Genomic DNA, 20412 nt, shown 5'->3' with positions numbered 1-20412 from the left:
TCTCCTCTGAATTCCTGGAACCTTCCTCTTGCTCTTCTTTGCCTTCTCCAAACCCCATACGGAAATGCTTCTCAGTGTCTTGTGATCATACACCCTTACCAGCCAGGGCGAGGAGGCAGGGTGGGATTGTCAGCAGTTTGCGAGCGGCCCATTCCCACTGCATGTCTCCAGTCTGCTGTTTTCGAAGTGGAATTGCTCGGCCAGTTGTGATCAGTCCTCTTCTGAATGCTGGGGGCATGCCCCTTAAAGCTTGTACCGCTTTCACGGCACTTCCTTGGAAGCCACTTTAAGGCAGCTTGTGCAAAAGACGCTAGGGTGGCTGGGGGGTGTGGGTCACCGTATGCAAATTCCCTCCTCTGATTTCTAAGGCTTTGTTTTTCTCACTGCGCTCTCCCATCTTACCCTGCAGGTCGCTGCGCCCCCATGAAGAGCATCTCCAGCAGCCTCAAGGAGACCATGAACCCTCATGACATCGTCCAAGATGCCATCCACAACTTCTCCCCTGCTTACCAGCAGTACACCCAGCAGTCAACACTGGAGCACGGCCCGCCCTGGCGCAATGGCAGCCACATCATCTCGCGCTCCCACAGCCTCTCGGGTGCCCGTGACAATGAGAAGACCCTCTTGCTGAGCTCTGACGACGAGTTCTAAGAGAGGCCTCCCCCCCCGGACCTTCCCCAGAGCTCCCCTCTGACGCTAATGGCTGTAACTACCCCAGCGCAGCCTGGAATATTCCTTTTTATTTATTGAACCAGAAACGGAAGTCACATCACTTCCTGAATGGTGCTCAGTGGCAGAATTGGGCGCTTCCCAGTATCTTTTGTGGGTGTGAATGTCATGATCAGGGTTGGGGGGTGTTGGTTGGGACTTCAGTCTCACAAACTGTTTTCTAAAGCACAGATCAACCGGACCAGGTTTTTCCCCACAAATAACTATTTAAAAACCACTAAACACAGGTGGCGAAGGGGAAAAGAGCCCTAGGAAAGAGTGGGCAAGTGTCTTTGGGCTTGTTCACACTTGCGCGGAAATTCGGCGGCAGTCGACAGGAGTTACGCAAACTACGCAGAGTAGTTTGCGTAACTCCCATCGACTGCTTCTGCGCGCTGTTCACATTGCGCTGAACCGACGGGAAAAGCGTTCCCGTCAGCTCAGCGCTACTCTAGTTGAGGAGGTGGACTTAAGTCGACTCCCTCATCGATTGAGCGGGTCTCACTGACCGCTCAATCGATCATGAAAGATCAATCTGGCAGTGGCGATTTTGCCGCCGCCAGTGTAAACATAGCCTTTGTTTTGGGGGAGGAAGGTGGTGCAGGAGAAAATCCAGGAAGTCAGGTCTAGTCCTCCCACACCTGGCAAGCTCTGTGGAATGTGATGGGCTGGAATTAGATGTGGCCAGAAAAGCTTTCTTTCGAGCTGAACGACTAAATTGGGTTGTGCTCCTTTTTTCCATAGTGGTTGACAAGAACACAACCTGCCCCCCTTCTTCCCCTCTTTACCAGCTCCTCAATATTGATTTCTCTGTCCCTTTTGGGCAGTGTACTAGGGATACTCCTGTAAGAATTCCTGAGGACCGTGTCAGACAAAGACAGACTTCTCTATCTCTGTTGGAGGCTGCAGAAGGGAACTTCTCCCATCCCCCAATGCACCTGATTATGCAATATTGTACTTTAGGGGTGTGGAAGGAGAGAAATTTCCTCCTGACCGCAGCTGGTGATCATGTAAAGTCCTGCCGGGGGGAGGGAAGGGCAGATTTGAACAATTTTTTTCCCTCTGTGAGTGAGGGGTTATATGAGCGCATGGATGGTCAGGCTTCCGCTATCTCTCTGCATTCTAGAAGCAGGATTCCTCCCTGAAGTGTCTGGCTGACCCTACTAGTGAGTCTTAGCACCAGCCATACTCAGTAACTGAAGTTAAATATTTGTGATTAGAAGTTAATATAATATATTCATTTGCAGAACTCTGGTCCCTCATTTCCTCCGCCGCTTCTTTGATTTCTGTGTAGTGGGAACATTTTTAACTCTGAACAGCATCTCTCTCAGATATCCCATCCCTGCCTTCCAGAGCTGGATCTTCCCATTAAATTCCAGAACATACACATCCTTTCCCCGCTCTTCTTACAGATATCCTTCTACCAATCTTGTCATTCATTCATTTGCCGTGTGAATTGAAGGCATGTTGCTGCTAACATGGAGTTTGCTGAAAGGGATGTTAAATACTCCCTCCTCATCTTCCTCTTTGTTGTTCCAGGCTTAACTGGGCCGGTTTGAGTTGTTTACACATTTTGGCCAGTCTGTCGTGTACCTGCGTTGTCCAATGCCCCCTCCCCACTCCCAGGGCAGAGCTGCCACTGCACATGCTATAATCTCTGTAGTAACGAATGCAATAAAGGCTTGAGCCAAAGACCACCGAAGTCAGTGAGATTCCTTCCATTGACTTCAGTGGGCTGTGAATCTGGCCTTCGAGGTCCAGTAGAATGAGGATCAAAAGTCCCCCTGAAGAGCCAAAATTTGCCAGGCACCAAGAAATGCATCTTATTGGACTTCCCTGCTGCTGTGGTGAAATGTGCCTGCACTATAACTGTCCACCGAAAGGGAACCGAAACCAGGAGGTTAACATGAAGCTGCTGCTTTTCTCCCAGCTGGGCCTCTCTCTGTTGCTTCCCCATCACTAGGACCAGTTTTAAGCTGCTATTGTGGTTTAAGTCCCCTTGGCTAGTTGGGGTCAGCAAGCACCTGCTCTGTCATGGTGTGCCTAGGCCCTCCGCTGGAGAGGCCTGATGGGAAGAGCTAGGGCCTGACTTCTTTTACATGTGGCTTCCCTTTCTGGGCTGTGCCTTAATTTTCCCAAGCAAAAAGCCCCGCAGCAGAAGCCTCATAAATTATCTGTTCAGAAGCCTGTCTGGTTGATGGAGAAGGGATGCGGTCTGGAGGTGAGCTCGTTTCTCCTTGGGACGTCAGTGCAGGAGGGCTTTGTATTCCAATGAATGCTAGTGAGAATATGCTAGAGGGAAGGCAGATATGTTCAATGCAACATCTTCCACTCCCCTACCTCAAAGCTGCCAAAGAGCCCAGGGACAAGTAGGGGGAGGCTCTCTGAGGGGGTGGGAGATAGGAGCAGGAGGTCTAACAGCAAATGTGCTTCTGTAGCTACTGGGTCCCCTCCTCACCATCCTTTAGTCCCATGTACTATATTGTGCTTCTTTGGTTTAAATCAATCACTGCTTAACTTTAAACTGCAACAAAAACACCCACTAATTATCAGGCCTTTCATGAGCTTAGTGTAAAATTACCTTTCTCCACCTGCAATCCTACTGTGAAGCAGGGTTAAAGTTCACACAGGCCTTCACTTCACAACCACCCCTCGTCTCTGTCATTAGTTACTTTATAATAACTCTGTTTTGGATGCATTCTGTATTTCCAGCTGCCACGTCTCCCCTCTCCTCCCTCCCCCATTGTCCCCATCCCAGTTTATTTGTGGTGAGTCTCCTGATGTCCCTCTCATGGGTGGAGGGAGGAGGCTGAAGTTGGAGTGGCCAGGGGTTGTGCCCTTGACCCTGAGATGTTCCAGCTTTGGGGAAGGATTTTTTTTTTTTTAATTTTAAAGCGGATGCTGCATATATTGTGTGTAGGATCTGGATATTCTTTAAGCTTTCTGTATTTAGTTGTTTAAAACATAACCCTTTTGGCACTAGCTGCTTTGGAAAAAACAAAGAAATCTGGTAGAAGCTAGAGCCCTATCACAGCCAGCTGCCACATATCTATTTTTAGCGCCATATGAAAACCTCTCTGCTAAGCTTCCTCCTCTTCCTCAAGATGGGCAGGTGCCGGAACATGACAATGACTGGCCAGCTAATAAAAAAACAAATACTCAATAAAATTAAGTGCTTGAGATCTAGGCTAACTGACCCAATGATCATGTGTATCCAGCTAACGGTAGCCCAGAACCCTAGCACCCAGAGCAGTCCCATCCGTCGGTTCTCAGTGCTGCCCTCTCCTGCTCTCTCTCCCCTTCCTTTTTTACCATGTAACATACCCATGGGATTTGTTTATTATTTTTCCATATAGAGTAGCTCTTTGTATATAAATGACTGGAAAAAATGTATGATAAATAAGACAGAGTCACCTAGTTTTGTACCTATCGTGTATAATTGATGTGAGCTCAGCGACAAGCCGCTCTCTATTTTGGTCTTTGTGATGTTATAATATTCTGCAGAAACAAGCAAACACAATGACAAATAAAAATATATAGATTGTACTTAAAATGCCTCTGCCTTGTGGTGTGTGGAGTTCCCCCCCCCCTTCAGTCCCTGCCTTGATTTTGTGACCTCTTTTTGTCCCTCTCAGGGGCTGGAGCCACTCAGGTCTAGCGGGTCAGTCTCCTTTGCAAGACCAAAGATCTTCACAACTGTCTGGGTCCATCCATCTCAGGCTTCTCCTGGCAGCACTCAGAGGGGAAGGGTGTGTGTGCGCGTGCAAGCAAGCAGAGCAAAGGACTGGATGGCGGAAAACCTGGTTTCCATTCGTGCCTCTGCCATTGAGAGTGCTGTTTCCCTGGACAAATCATTTGGAACAGAAGTGAACCCTAATTTTGGGTGCCCAACACGAGACGTGGAATCTGATTTTTCAGAGATCCTGAGCACCCACGAGTCCAATTTAAGGCACTGGGGAGGGCTGCAGGAGGTCAGCCTCTCTGAGAACCATGCTGCCAGGCCCTGGCACCCAAAATTAGTGGCCACGTGAAAACGGCGGCCTTCACCACTCTGTGCCTCCATTTCCCTGTTTGTATAATGGGCTGATAATGCTGAGTGCTTTGGGAGTCTCTTGTGTATGGGGAAAAGGCAATATAAGTACAAAGTATCACGATAGGGTAACTGCTTATTCAAAAAAAAAAGTGCACTCTGTTTATAGGCTTACTGGTGTATTTTTGGTCCTGTGCTTCTAGCCAGTATGAAATTGGTGATAAATATGGTAATTGTGATACGGAGGCCCCCTCTCCACTGTGTAAGGACTCCTCCCCACCCCCCCCAAAGAAATAAGATACTACTTATTGGAGCAGGCCCCAGCAAATAGTGAGACTACACTTTCACTTCCCTGGGTGTGGGGATGGGCCGGCAGTAAAGGTTGCATTCTTCTATCCTGGTAGAGGCTAAGCACGTGAAGTCTGGAACTAGTGCACTAGAGGCTGCTACAGTGGGAAGTGGATGGAGCGTGGATGTAAAAAGCAGAACAGATGTGTGGATTGAACATTGCCTGGAGGCTGGGAACTTACCTGTGCACATTGCAAAGGTCTGTAGTAATCCATCCCACCTGGGTGCTGGAGAGCAGAAGCAGTCACATGTTTTTTCCATGTAGGTTAAGAGGATCCTTGTTTTCCTATGGTGATGGCAGCTCTGTGGAATGTGAAGCGGGTGGGACCAACTACCAAAGCAGTCATTGACCTCTAGGTAACATTCCTGGGATTCCATAGTGCACCTGCTTTGCCTGCTGCACTCTGCATTCCTGCCACAGGGGCTTGCTGGCTCTTTGTAGTATCCCCATCAGGAAGGACTCCCCCTCCCCCTTAGTCAATTAGTAAGGCAGTGTATTCACCTAGCTGCAAGGCTCCTGTGTAGACAGCAGAAGGGACCCTTGATGTTTCCCTCCATGCAGGCCCCATGACTCTATGTGCACCCGCCATTGGTCTTAGTATCCAGATCCTTCCACCTTTAAAAAAAAAAAAAAAAAACACCCACTGGTTTCCTTCTGACCCCATCTTGCTAGTCACTGAAAGCTGTTACCAGCTGATGGTACTTTTGGGAGGTCACCTATTGGCAGTCAGGCTCCAGCCCATTCCGAGCAGGAGGAGAACCCTAGCCGCCCCGGCATTAATTGACGCTGGCACTTCATTGGCAATCTCAGTAGGAAGGCAAAGGGGTTGAACGGAGCAAGGACACCAGATTGTCATCTTGTCCCTAGAGGTTGCTTCTGCAGGGCTAGGCTGAGGCATGTTAGCTGGTTTGTGCCCCCCCTCCCCACACAGTGCTGGACCTGTCCTGTGTATAAAAGGCAAAGTCCACCTTGCGGCCTGGCACTCTGACCCCAGCCACTAGGATCGACATCCAATAGTATCTACAACCCCAAGTGTTGGAAAAGGGCCCAGGCCCCTCCCAAAACCCTGTGATTTCACAGAACACGGGTTCTTTTTATTTACCTTCCAGTTTCTGAGCACTTCGGGTACAGTTGGTTCATGCACTGAATCATTTCTGCCCAACCAGGTGCACTAGTAACTTCCTTTTTTAATGAAAATTAGATTTTTCCACACACTTTTGACTCCAGCAAGCAGCGCTTTGAGAAAAACAGCCAACTGAGAGCACCACAAGAGCTGGCAATCCTGATTCAGTTTGATAAGAGCAGAGATCTGTTTTACAGCTTAATAAACTCACACCCTCTCTATGGAAAAAACAAAAACAAAACTTGCTTTATTTGTAAAGTTACAAAATACAGAGGCGTCGGGTAGATCACTTACTGTACGTCAGAAAATAAATACCTTATTTTTGCTCTATATAAGTATAAGATAAAATGTGATTTGCATATATAAAATATAAAGTACGGCTCTGTACCAACATCCTGGCTGTGCCGAGAGGCGGAATGGCAAAGAGGACGTGAAAATAACTTACATTTGTGCAATAAATAAACCAAAAGGGGGGGGGGGGAGGAAGAGGCTAACCACAGAACCTCACACAAAGTGTACTGGGGGCGTGGGAGTGTGGCCACACCTCACTAGAGTTGGCATTCTGGTGGGTGGCAGGGCAAACTGCTAGAGCAACCAACTGGATATGGAGGAAATGAAGGGGTTAATTTTCTAACCTAGCACATGCCTAAAAGTGACTGCCCAGTATTAGCTTTAATGACACCCCCCCCCCATGCTATCCATATTTATTTATGGAGCCCCCCTGCCCCTCACCTATGTCCAAGCTCCTAGTTGAATGATACTGCACCTTTGAGTCCATTGGAAAAAGGTGCCTGTGACTGATAGGGAGCAGGGAAATATCCTCCACTCCCTGAACCGCCATCTGGGCTCTCCACCTTCATGCTTTCCCTCAGCTAGTTGGTTGAGGCAGCCTGGTTCAGGGGAAAGGGCACTGAACTGGTAGTCAGGAGACCTGGCTTCTATTCCCAGCTGTGTCACCAACCTGCTGGGCAACCTTGGGCAAGTCACTTCACCTCTGTGCCTCTGCTTTTCCTCCCTTCTCTCTCCCGCCCCCACCCCCCCTTCCCACCCCCCAGTCTAAGCTCTTGGGGCAGGAGCCAGCTCTCCATCTGTTTGTACAGGGCCTAGCGCAACGGGGTGCCAGTCTTGGTGGGGCTGTCCAGGAGCTACTGTCATATAAATAATAATTTTATCTCAACTACAGCTGTATTTATTTCCTTCCTGCTGGTGCTGCTACCTTTTGAAGAGTCCCATCACGCCATGGAGGAAAGGTCACCATTGGAAGGAAAGGGCGTGAGTATGTGTGGATGTAGAGATAAAAGGATGCTGCTCTCTTCCGCCTGTGCCTCCCTCTCCCCCCAGATAAAATCCCATCTTTAAAGCTAAAGAAACAAATGTTTGACTTCAGCCCATTTCAGCTGGTTACTGGCTTCAGCTGCCCTTTTAGGCTGTGCTGGTTTGTGTATGGATGGATCCAGCCCAGTAAAAACCAGATTAATACAACAACTTCCTTCTGCATGGCTTATCTCTGCAGTTCATTTGGCAATTATGTTGGCTCCCACTTACGCAACCAGGGACGCACCGAAACGTGCTGTGCCTCCTTTGTTCTTTTCATATCTGCTAACTGCTGTGGGCACAAAACGTGATCGAAGCATCCTCGCCCCATTACATTATTTCAAACGTAAGCCTGCTGCTACTTTGCTGTCCAACTGCCTCACTTGCTTTGTTCCTCTTTCTAGTATCTCTACTTGCCTTCTCTCTCTCATTCCCTCCTCCCGCCCCCCGGTCCCCTATCCTGGTCTCTCTCTTTAAGACCCTGCAGGGGAGCTTGGAAATTTAGCCCAGCTGTTAAATTTATATTCACCCCCTGCAGCTGAGTCATTGTATTTCTGCATGCTCATCACCCTGATGTCTAGCACAGATCAGAGTTGTATGACCAGGAGCTCAGCCAGTCCTGACATGTGTCCTCTCCCCCATCACTCATGTGCTTCTCTTTTTCCCCTCTCTCTCCCCATGAAACTCCAACCTCTTTCCCCCCCCCAGCACTACCCTTGCCCCCCTTAACCCCTGGAAGACAGGCTTAACTCAGCCAGCAGAGCCTCTGCCATTTGCGCTCGATAGCAGTTGTTTTAGGGCCTTGCTGAAAAGGGGTGGGGAAGAGCTCCTGGGGTTTCTGTGGCAGCTTTGGGAAGGGAGGACCCCCTGGAATGCAACTGACAAGGGGGCAGGGAGGGTTGCAGTTTGTCTCCCTGTGGGGAGGCCACAACAGAAAATCTTGAGTAGAGAGGCCACAGTTAGCAGGAGAGGGCAGCAGCGTTTTGGCAACATCTGGTTATTCTCTGGATGGGTATTCCATCCACTGCTCTGTGCACAACAAGGCAGAACAGGTTCTTGGCCTGACTCCTGGTTCTTCCCTCCCCTGGCGCACCCGCCACCTTTATCTCACAGCTCTTGGCACCAGACGGGAGAGGTCTCCAAGCCCCTTGTCTAAATATGGGGGGCGGGGGCACTGAGGGGCAGGAGAAGCTGAGAATACTTTACATAACAATACAAAATTGGGTGAGGGGAGGGAATATTTCAGCTATGAGATTCCTGTTGGCTCATTTTCACCCAGTTTGACAAGTTATTGTGGGGGATGGAGGGCGGGCAGAAAGAGAGCTGAGCCACAGCTTGGTTCAAGGCAGATGGGGGCAGCGGGGAGAAATCGAGGGACCACTTGTTTTAGGGTCTTCAAGTCAATTCTGTCTCCTGCAGGGGTTGTGGGAGGAGCCAAGACAGCTGCAGTCCATTCTGGGTAAAGAGCTGGGCCCAGCCATGGAGGGAAGAGGCAGTTCGTGGTGGGGCGGATGAGCACTAGGAGTACGTGGCCTGGTTGGCGCCAGATTTGACGATGGTGATGACGCTGGCGGTGGCCACCTTGGCAGCAGAACCGTGGGCGGCGACCGTGCGGGCGAAGCCCTGCAGCGCCTCATACTTGCCCCGCAGGGCGTCCAGCTCCAGGCGCATGGCAGCGTTCTCGCGGGCCAGTTTGTCCACCTCCCGCTCCAGCTCCGTCTTCTGCTTCTGCAGCTCCTCCTTCTGGCACACCCGCTTGACCCGGCAGCTGGCTGCGTAGCCGCGGTTCTTCAGTGTGCGCCGGCGCTGCTTCAGTCGCGCCACCTCCTCCTTGGAGAGGCCCCGCAGGTGGTGATTCAGTTCCCGCACTGACAGCCCCATCAGCTCCTCATCGGACAGGTGAGGCGTGTTCTCCCCCAGCTCACGCTTGATCTGGCCAAGAGAGGATAGCGGGTGAGCCATGAGTGCGTGGGAGAGAGGGGGAGGGGTGGGAAGCACAAGTAAAGGAGGGGCTGGAAAATGGAAGAGAGTACAAGGAAGGAGAGAAGAATGGAGGGAATGGGGAAGAGAGGAATGGAGGAGAAGGGAGAACGGAGGTGATGCTGGTTGTGCTGTGAGAGGCACTTTCTCCTGTGTGCTGACTCACTCTTACCTTCAGGGCCTTGCTTGATAAGCTGTCTGCAGACATTGTCTCCTGCAGTCACACTCCCCAAACGAGGACCCTGCAAACAAGCCAGAGGCTGCATGTCACTCCCGTCCATCCCTGTTCATTTCATGCTTCAGGCTCCCTCAGTGTGTGTGTATGGGGGGGGGAGAAATGACAGCCTGGCCCTACAAATCCCCCTCCCCCCACCCCCCAGGTCTGTTCTTTACTCTCCAGCATCTCTAGCTCCAGCCCTATAAGCCTGGAAGATAAATCAGTCGGTCCCTTCCCCGAGAAGGACACTCTCCCGGGTGCGTGGGTGCATCCCCCGTCCCGCTAGAGAGATGGAGGTCAGGGCAGCGCAGAGACACAGCACTGAGTCAGTCAGTTATTTCCTTTTAAAAACAAAACATGCCAAAATTCCTGCCCCTCCCTTATTTCCCCCCAAATGGCCAGCAGCTGCCAGAACCCAGGGCTCCCTCTGCCTCCCCCCGGACCTCCCCCCCCGACACCCGTTATAGACAGATTCCCCTCTGCGCCACGTTGTCCGTCCCTGGACTGGATGGGCCCTGCCTTCACCAGAAACCACACACGGGCGAGAACTTTCCTGACAGAGAGGAAACATGGTGGGGAGGCAGCTGGTGGGTGTGTCAGTGAAAAGTCAGTGCCTGGAAAGAAGGCTAAAGGGAAAGTAAAAGCAGCACAGGCAGCAGAGAGCTCAGCAGGCATGCTGGGAGAAGGGGTGTTTGGTTGGCAGGGCTGTGGCAGCTGTAGGTCCCTATGACCCAGGAAACTGCACAGGGCCTCTGCTCTTCCAGCTGCAAGCACCTGGCCTGCCCTGTCTGGGGGCCTGCCTGGCTAAGTGGGCCTGGGCAGAGGTTAAATGCCCTCCCTGGCTCTCAGGTTGGGAAGCGGAGCTTTGCCGATAGATTACAGAGCCGCACAGACAAGCGGAGGAGAGGGAGGGTGGGCTGGAGGTGACAGGCAAGAGACAGATGCAGGTGGATCTTGGGGGGAGGGGCCCTCATGAGAGAAGGCATCCACTGGCGTGTTGCTGAGGCACAAAACTCCCCCACAAAACTGAAGAACAAGGAGGGCAGCGGGGTTCAGAGGTGACACAGCTGAGCCTGCTGCTCTCCCCTGGGACATCTACAAGTGCAGGGGACATGTGCTCCCCCTCTAGGGACCACAGACGTGCACCCAGGGCTGGAGGGATGGGGAAAGGGGATCCCACTGAATTCAATGGGAGCTGCCAGGGCCCAGCCCTACCAAAAGGTCAGACACAAGCTGGGGACCCAAAACCTACGGCAGTTCTGAAACTGGGCCTATCTCAGTCTTGGCCAGGATGGGAGAACAGGTGGCCATTGAAACCTGTACCAGACTTGGCTGAAATATCCCCATCATGTGCCCTAGGGTTAGAGGATTTGAGAGGAGTCCCTCCCTGTCACAAGCACTGCACAGGGCTCCTTTGGCCTCCCCTGCCCTTCTCAAAAGCCATTCTGGGTGCAAGCATCTTTCTAAGCTGTCTCCCCCTCCCCACCTCCGACCCCCACACACAGACTGAGCTGGGGGAGATGAGCCATGCGTCCTCCCCTCAGGAGAGGAGAAGGACTGGCCAGGGTGAGCGGAAAGAGACGGAGTCACTCCCTTCGATTTGTTCTGCAGACGTGCCCAGACGTGACATTTGACTTAGCCCACGAGCTGGGGAAAGCCAGGCTCATGGAGAACACGCTCCAAAAGGGCCCAGCTCTGGAGGTGGGGGGGATGGGGAGATTGAGGCACGTCCCTTTCATCCCTGAACCCCAGCCCCAACCAGAGACCTGGCAGCAAACAGGACTTTGCCCCAGGGGTTCACATAGCTGCCACAGGAGGGGATGGAGGAGGCAGGTTGGAGCTAGGAATACCATCAGGAATGGGGCAGCTGGGCTGAGCTGACTGCCCTATGGCAGGCAGGGATCTCTTCTGGGGACCAGAGTGAGTCTGTGAGCCCCCCACCTCCCTCGGGAGGATACAGATGCAGACGACTTCTGCGGACACGCTCACGCAGGCCTGCACACAGAAACACTGCCCCGCCTTCCACCTGGATGAGTCCTATAGTTCTGATTACCTGCCCTAAACTGCCACAGAGTGGCCCTGTGCTCTGCTAAACAGCAGCCACTTTCTGACTCAGGGGTGGCGGAGCAGTCCCTGTCTATAAAGTCTTTTGGGATCATTTGGGACAGAAAGCACTAGAGAGAGATGGAGGCTTTTTTTTGGCCCCACCTACGTGCATGTGGGTCCAATAAAGAGAGCCCTGCGCAGATACAAAATCCGTATCCGCATCTGATCTGCAAACATGGTCCGTGGCTACCCGCAGATTTGCAGGGCTCTACCACTACACAGTGAGCATATGCCGAGATGTACCTGCACAATCATGCACGCCTGTATAAGTTTGCTACCTCCCCTGCCTGTGAAACATGAGCACAGACACAAAGCCACAGGATATGACAAAGCCCACCCTCAACACACACCACAAGGAACAAAATAGTGTCAGAGCCGGGAGCCACCTCACTGCACAGACACCTCACTTTCCTCCCCAACCCCCATTCTGGGGGCTGGCAGCGCAGAACAGGCAGGCGGCAAAGACTCCTCTGCTTGTGGCTAAGTGAATCAAATGTCCGGAGAGCCCCAGGGGAGGAGGAGCAAGAGCGAGGGAGACAGCAGGGCTGTCGGAGGGAGAAAAGCCATCTGATCTCACTGTGATTCAGCATAGAGAGTGGGAAGGTCATCAAGGCCATGCATGCCCCATGCCCCCTTCCTGGTAATTCTCTCACCGCCACAGGATGGCAGGGAGAGGAAGGGCTGCAAGGTTGGTTGAAATGTGACCCTGATTATTGTGATGCTGGCTGGATATGGGGGGCCCTTGAGGTGTATTCAGGAGCTCTGATTACTCCCTTCCACACCAATCTCGCGTTGGGGGTGTCACGCTGGCTGGATTGGGGGGGGCATTTATTATATTTTTAACTTCAATATGTCAGAATCAAGATGCGTTCCAGGTCTCAATGAGCTTCCTATGCAAGCTAGATAGGACAGGGTCTATGGACCAGGTGAGGGAGGGTGTGAGGGCTAGTGATAAGAGAAAGAGGAGGAGGTGTTGGAAGAGGTGAACTTGAAGATGGAGAGACAGGCTGTCTACCTAGTGCCTCCAACCACGGGGAGCAGAAAAAGGGAAGGTGGAATGCAAAAGCATGAGAAGGCGCCCTGAGAAGGAGACAGGATTGGGAGAAGCATAGGGAGTGAGGGAAGAGGAGGGAAAAATGAGAGCAGAGTTAGAAGCAGGGTGTAAAATATACAGGGTCCTAGATGTGCAGTGAGGAGCTGGAATCTGATACAATAAGAGCTAAGTTACTAAAGAATAGGGGTCAAGGATGGAGTGACATGGTCAGAGCAATGGGAGAGGTAGATGACCTGAGCAGTGGCATATTTGATTGGCTGGAGTGTGACGGGGAAAGGCTGTTAAGAGGCAGAGAGGCCAAACAAACTGTTAGAGGTTACAATAACCAAGACAAGAGACAACAAACGTGGAAAAATCAGATCCTCATATAGCCTGAATTCATTGCAGCCGAGTAGAGAAATGCTAGTCTGGGATCAGTCTGCCACTGTCACAGGTGAAAGGACCTCGTTCAAATTTGCTGGAATAGCCACTTGAGATGCACCGCTTTTGGGGGGTCCTGTCCCACTGCCAGAGACAGGAAGAAGTCTCCCTACCAGAAGCTGTGATTTTTTCCCGTCCCGAAACAAAACACTTTATTTCTGCATTATTTACAGAGCAATACCAACCCCCTGTCTACAGCAGGCAGATCCATGCCTGCCTCCCCCACAAACCCTGCCTCGCGCCCAGCAGGGCTGACACCCTTCATCGTGCCCCAGGAGGGACAGTGCCAAAGTGCAAGGGCAGCATGGCGGGTGAGGGACAAAAGGATGTAAAAAAAATAGGCTCTCTAGCAAAGTTGTCCCTGCTGTTCCCAGGAGCCAGCTCTGCCTCCATGGCTAGGGGGCACTGCCCCCCCAGTCTGGCCAGGGCAGCACTCACAGGCTCACAACAACACAGGGCTGGGAACAACACCCCAAAATCTGACTCACCCCCCTCCTTCTCCACAGTCTCAGGAAGATAGAGATGGACCCTCCTGCCCCTCTGGGGTGGGGACACTACTAGTGGCAGGGGCATGGGCACCTCCTCGGGGTGGTGGATTCCCTGCGGGAGCAAGGGGGAGGCGGGGGACTCCCAGCATCCTTCCCCTCTCCCCCTCTGTGTTGTGGTTCTGAGGTGCTGCCGTCCCTAACCCCTGTGGCCCCAGGCAGGGCTAATTTGACCTCTGGAGTGGACACAGTGCTCCCCACGGGCGAACATGGAGGGGAGGTAGTGGCCTTGGCCTGGTCCCACACAAACAGCACAGCTGCTGTCCATGCCGGGGCCCTAACCAGCCACCCCCTGAAGTGTGGGGCAGCTGCACCAGCGGGTGAAGGACAGGGAGGGAAATAGCTGACTCCCTGTCCCAGACAGGACTGGGAGGGTCCCATGTCCACAGGCCTCGGCTCTGGGGTGCTGGGTGATGGTCTGACCTCTGTGGTGTTGGAGATTGGGATCGGATTTCCCTGCTCTCAGGATGATGCAATCAGAGACAAGGGAGCAGGCCCCCACCAGCGGGTACCAGAGTCTGTGCAGAGTCATAGTTTTCTGCTACTTTAAGAAACTTGGGTGCGATGTTAAAGCTAAGATTCCTCATGCACAGAGGTCAGGAAATTCAACTATTTGGGTCCCACCGCGAGGCATTCACTCAGCTACATTGTGCCCCCCATGCTAACGCAGGCGATCAAACACCATATTTAGCTGATGGATGTTTTCCCCACATGTTGGAATGACTATATACTACCTCCAGTCCACCCTGCTTTAAGGGTGTGATTTAATACACACAAGGGACAGGTCATTCAGGCCTAGTCCTCCAAGGTATTTAGGTGCCAAACTCCCATGCTTCAATTCCAACAGCAGCCCCACTTAGCTGGATGCTGCTCCCATTGAACTCTGTGGCAAAACTTCCATGGACTCCAATGGGAACAGGACGGGTCTCCCTGTACTGATTCATGCCCAGCACTGCAGCGTGTGGCTGCATTGCACAAGACTCAGATTAAGGGGGAAGTCCCCCTTGCCCATACGGGAAAGGAGGAGGTTTCCTAAGTAACTTCTTCTCTTCCCCTACTACCATGTGGAGGTGGCGGGAGGGTGGCTCCACATGGCTTGATGGGGGAGAGAAGAGAGCTGGCCAGATAGCTAAAGGTGCCTCGGTACCATCGTGATGGGTGTGCTAGAAATAGACAGGTAGGCCGGTTGACACTGAGTGGGGAGCACTGATTTAGTCAGTGCTCAGCTCCTGCTGCCCAAGAGCCAGCAGAAGGAGCAGAGTGCTGATCAGTAACCAATGCAAGAGCCCTCTTCCCATAAGAACGGCCATATTTGGGTCAGACCAATGGTCCATCTGGCCCGGTTTCCTGTCTTATGACAGTGGCCAGAGACAGGTGCTTCAGAGGGAATGAACAGATCAGGGCAATCATTGAGTGACCCATGCCATTGTCCACTCTCAGCTTCTGGCAAACAGAGGCTAGGTAAAACTGTGGCTAGTAGCATTTAATTCTAGCAGTAACTGCCCACTGGGACAGTGCGTTAGGCCGTCCCAGGAGGGGAAAACTGGACCTTTTCCCCTAACTCTGCACAAAGGTTTTAAGGGTAGGAAGCAGCTGAACTGGAGAGGAGGCATCTGCCTGGAGAACCCTCTATTAGAGGTTGGGGGAGAGGGGGAATTCCAAAGGGAATCCCTCCCTAACCACAAGGTGTCTGAGCTCCTACACTGCAGAGGCAGATCCCAACAAGGTTGGTATGGTGGGAGCTAAGCAGTGTCCTAAACACTGGTGGGAGTTGGCAGGGGGAAAGAGTACACTTTACCAGGGCCCAGAGGTCCTGGGGGGCCCGGCCCAGGCTGCAACCCCCATGGGGTATGTGTGTGGGAGGGGGCCCATGTTACAAGTTTGTACTGGGCTGGAAAAAATTATGCTTGGGCCCTGGGGGGTTGGAGATACCAGTGATATCTGTGGGTGGTAGAAGGGGGTATCTGAGGTTCAGAAGAGGACCTGATGAGTGTAGTGAAGGTGGAAGGGTGTCGAGCGCCTTAACTACTCCTATTTCCTTGTTTTTATGGCTTGCGTTAGCAGGACTCACAGCCTAGCAACCTCACCTACATTTGTGTGGGTTCTGATATAATAGTTGTCATGTGATGATGAGTCGCTTAATTCTAACATTGAACAAGAAGAAAGTATTAACCCTAAGCAATTCTCCCTGCTTCGCCAAATAAGCTTCTGCCTCCAACTTTCCCCTGCCCTTCCTGCCTGGCTTCCTGCTACTGATTTAAAGAAACAGTACACATAGCCTCACAATTATGACCGACACTTACTGTACATTCAGTGGTAGTCATTAAAAATTCAGTATTTGCCCACAAGTTATCGCATGTTGGTATGTGAGACAGTGTTATTCCCTCCATTTCCCTAGATACCGTTAGAATAAGAAATAAGCCTGATACTTGTATGGTATCTGCTGGCAAATATTTACCACAGTAGCTAGTGCCTTTTATCCCCAGAACTCAAAGTTCTCTGTAAATTAATTTCCAAACTATGCTGTTTACACAGGGATCACTTTGCCTGCCACTGAAATGCAGTCACCTCTGGGCTGAAACTCAGCAGCTGCTCAAGATGCACCGCAATACTACACAACAATTCAGGACAGGAGGTAAAGAAAAAAGAATATTTATCCAACTGAAACCTCAAAGGGAATTTAGGGGCTTAATTTTGCAACTGTATAGCTAAGTCACTGAGTCAATGGGAGCTCAAGATGAATCAAAGAACTCAAGATAAGGTCCTCGTAATTTACCCCAGGTGGGATTTGGCTATGATGGCCACCTCTGAGGTATAAAAAAATAGGACATCTGGGATGATCCTGAGCCCATAAAATTGGACAGCTAGCAGAGTGTACTGAGCACCCTTACAGATTTCCCAGAACAGCTACCTTTAAAAAAGGATTATCCTGAGAAAACCTGGACAGGTGGCAATCCTAGATTTGGCCAAGATAGAAGGGCTGACATCTCTATTCTTGAAATATGTGCCAGCGGATCCTCAGTGGATCAGGGCCTCAGTTGTACCTCTCTTTCACTCTCTCTCACACACACATGCCCCACACATAGTTAATTTCTGCCATGAGTAACTTCTCTGTTATTGAGAGATTTCCTGCCTTCACAGCTGTCTAAGTGCTCAGCAATGGGTGTGTATAAAACAGACATGAATGCACACACATAGAGACACACTGTGCTTTTAAACACTTTGATCCTCTCCACTGCTCCTCTCCCCACACTCTTCTCTGAAGATAAATGCCTTAGTCCCAAGCTGATAAAACCATGTCCTTCGCCAGACACCCGCTCGCCCAACTTGATTTCAGCTGACATCAACCCTCCCCCTAGCTGTTCACACGCACTCCTAAAATAAAAGTGCCACAGAGCTGTATCCTTCAGGCTTTTTGTCCTTCTCTGGGTAGGGAGGGCACAAGGAAAACAGAAAGCCCACACTGGAGGAACACACACATACAAAACCAGCAACATAAACACACCACCCCAAGCTTTCTGAAGTCTGTAAACATCCCTCCTACGGCAGGGTGGGAGAGAGACCAGAAGAGCATTCTCGCTTACTGTGCTGTGTTCCTTGGCTCAAGTCTTTGTTGCTGCTCTTCTCTTCCTTCTTTACCCCCTTGGAGATCCTTTTTCTTAATGATTTTGCTTTGAACCCTCCTTATTTGAAGTTGTTGTCTAGAGAGGAGCTGGGCGCTGGGCTGAGATCTGCTGAGTTGTAATATGAGTTTCCTGGAATTACTCACTCACAGGATTCTTTTCATTCATAAAAACAGAGTCATGCGATGACATCATTGTTTCCCCTCCCTCCCTCTCCATCTTAGTGAAGGGCAGAGCTCAGGCATTGGAAGTAAGAGGAAGCTGCCATCTTGGTGCTGGGAATTAATCTTAAAGGGCCAAGTATGTTTGTTTTCCTTGTCTGTATTTATAACCATTATGACTATTAGCATTCATTAGGGTGACCATACGTCCTGTTTGGGCTGGGCCGTCCTTTTTTTAAGCCCTGACCAGCTTTCCTGACTTTTTTTTTGGCAAAGCTGGGCATTTGTCCCATTTGCTCTTGCCAAATGCTGACTGTTGTCAAAAAAGTACGGTGTGACCCCTGGCTGGGAATGGAGGAACACGCGGGGGAGGGCGGCAACACCAGCCCCATGGGGGGTGGCAGTAGGAATCAGGCGAGCAGCGTTGCCAGTCCTGTGCGGGGGCTTGGCTGAGTGGCTCAGTCTAGCCCTGTGTGGTGTCCCATTTTCCCTTTGGGAAATATAGTCACCCTACATTAATGATGTGTACTTTTATAGATGATTTTATTGTTGTTAAAGTACAGCCCTGGGAATCAGAAGATGTGGGTTGTAGTCTTGGCTTTGTCACTTGAGCAATATTACTTCACCCATCTTATCTCTCTAATATCCTGGGATCAACATGACTACACCAGCACTGCATACAACAATGGAAGATATCAAATTTTGCCATCTGAAATGGAAACTCCACAACATGAAGAAAAAGGAAGCAAAACTTAACACCTTGTCTCACTTGGGCAAATCATTTAGCCTCTCATGTTTCCCCTCTGTGAACTGGGGATATTGATTATTCCCCTGCCAGGCAGGCTTCTTGTAGGGCTAAATTAATTAACCTCTGCAAAGTGCAGTAATATCCTTGGATGGAAAGCACTGTAGCAGTGGAGACTATTATTACTGTATTATTAATAGTGTCTTGTATCTGAGTACTTCAAAGCACTCACAATTATGAATTAATTTTAAATAGCTTTTTAAAAATATTGAATGAGTATATATTAAAGGTGAGGAGAAAGGGGAACCACTGTTTTTGTTTTGTTTTAAGAAAGTGTTTTTAATCACAGACAGGCATAATCCATACCAAAAAATAGGAGGGTTCATCCATGCCCTTCCAGAGCGGTTGTATCAATATGTTGTGCATGTTGGGAAACACATATAGGAATAACATATCCAAAATTATCTATAAAAAGGAGTTTCCTACTGTATCCAACAACAGGCATTTCCTTTACCATTTAATGTACCAGTCATGGGGTACTGAGATTATAGGGTCACATGACACTCCTGAAGTTTAACAATTTTCCAACATCCGCCCTGCTGCCACTGAGTTTAGAGGACTGTGACTGAATCTCCTTGCATTTATTTGGGATCTTGTGATGTTACACTGGGCGGGGATAAACATCGCAACACAGCATCTAGTCCTGCACTGATGAATACAGAAAAAGAAGAACTGTAAAAGGGGTGATCCTGGCTAGTTTCAGTCATTAGAACATTATGGTTTAGCTTTGCTCTCCTTTATAAAATTATCCTGCAGTAATGGTTTAATGATTACAGTGATATTAGTGAAAGGTTAGATCAGTACTGCAGATTAGTATAGTGTTTTTTCACTAGGGCTTCCTATCATCTCTTCCAGAAACTCAGTCTTATGGGTTACGCAGCTGGTGATTTCTATGTCACAGGACATAGCATTTGCTGAGATTCCTTTGCATTCATGCATGCATCAGTCTTTGGGAGAAGAGAGGGACTACATTTGCCATCCTTCCAGTCATTTTAGGATAATTCTGTCTTTCACAGATCTTTTTGACTTCAGCCAGAATGTCATGCTGTTGCACAGTGACTGAGCTCTCCATCTCTTGTTGTCTTCAGATCAAGACTGGATGCCTTTCTGGAAGGCATGCGTTGGTCAAACACCTGTTACAGGGCTCAGTCCAGGGGTAATCGGGTGAAATGTTATGGCCTGTGAGCTACAGGAGGTCAGACTAGATGATCTAATGACCCCTTAACTGGCCTTAAAATCTATGACTTTAGGAAAGGCAGTTGTATATTTTAGTCAAAGCTTTATTTATTTATTTATGTATTTATTTTTAAAGAACAGGGTCTTTTGGCTCAAAGCCAGCATTTGAATTGCGATTGACATTTTCCAGTTTTTTCCAACAAAAAACAAAACGCCAAAAAACGTTCAGTGGAAAAATGTCGGGTCGTGGGGAGAACGTTCGGTTTCCAGGTTCTGGGTGTTTTGAGAGGGAAACACTTTCTGAAACTGGAAATGATTTTACCCAAAGCTGAAATAGTTGCACAGAAAAGGTAAGGAAATAAAAACCAGATTTGAGACACTCCCCAGAAGAATTAAATGTCCTTTTCCGCCCAGCTCCAAGCACGAGCCCGGACGAAGGCTGCAGGGCCGGGGCTTCGCAGATCCCAGGGCGATGCAGTGGCTCTTGTCCCATCAGGGAAAGGAGGGTGGCCTGGCACAGGAGGCTGGTCTCCTCAGCACTGAATCCTCCTGAGCCCTGCCCCTGACCCTCCCCCTGCCAACCACCAAATGGGAGAGTCGTGGTAGTTAAAATTTTCAGGTCACTGTCTCTTTAAAGGGGTGAGGCAGCCCTCTGCCCCACACAAAGATGGCTGCCACTCTACCATCATTCTTTGCTCTTAGTTCCGCCCCGCTCAAACATGGCCGCCGGCGGAACTGCAATATTCTGACTGGGCGTTTGAAAACAAAAATCATCCGGGTTCCAGCTCCTGCCCACTCTCT

The 20412-nt window shown here is 50.3% G+C and overlaps 2 protein-coding genes across 2 annotated transcripts in view; one reads left to right on the top strand and one right to left on the bottom strand.

Annotated features, from left to right (window-relative positions):
- Positions 1-4254, top strand: part of TMEM184B (transmembrane protein 184B) — a 40821-nt gene extending 36567 nt beyond the window's left edge. Inside the window, exon 9 of the mRNA XM_067559475.1 lies at positions 410-4254. Within this exon, the coding sequence (XP_067415576.1) occupies positions 410-651 (242 nt within the window). The 3' untranslated portion in view covers positions 652-4254. The remainder of the gene's footprint in view (positions 1-409) is intronic.
- Positions 4255-7372: 3118 nt separating this feature from the next.
- Positions 7373-17585, bottom strand: MAFF (MAF bZIP transcription factor F). Its single transcript, XM_067559028.1, has 3 exons — positions 17431-17585; positions 9677-9746; positions 7373-9456 (listed from the first exon to the last, which is right to left on the bottom strand). Exons 2-3 carry the CDS (start codon positions 9710-9712, stop codon positions 9043-9045), a joined length of 450 nt encoding a protein of 149 aa, XP_067415129.1. The 5' UTR covers positions 9713-9746; positions 17431-17585; the 3' UTR covers positions 7373-9042.
- Between the last annotated feature and the right edge of the window lie 2827 nt (positions 17586-20412).

This window comes from Emydura macquarii, unplaced genomic scaffold (genome assembly GCF_026122565.2).
Source record: "Emydura macquarii macquarii isolate MOO-44397 ecotype Brisbane River unplaced genomic scaffold, CSIRO-AGI_Emac_v2 contig_2205, whole genome shotgun sequence".
Classification (NCBI taxonomy): Eukaryota; Metazoa; Chordata; order Testudines; family Chelidae; genus Emydura; species Emydura macquarii.
This window is presented reverse-complemented; position numbering and strand designations above follow the sequence as displayed.

Coding starts and splice junctions, on each gene's coding strand:
- MAFF (XM_067559028.1), bottom strand. CDS start 9,712: ATGTCTGCAGACAGCTTATCAAGCAAGGCCCTGAAG. Junction 9,457..9,676: donor TATCAAGCAAGGCCCTGAAG/GTAAGAGTGAGT, acceptor TCTCTTGGCCAG/ATCAAGCGTGAGCTGGGGGA.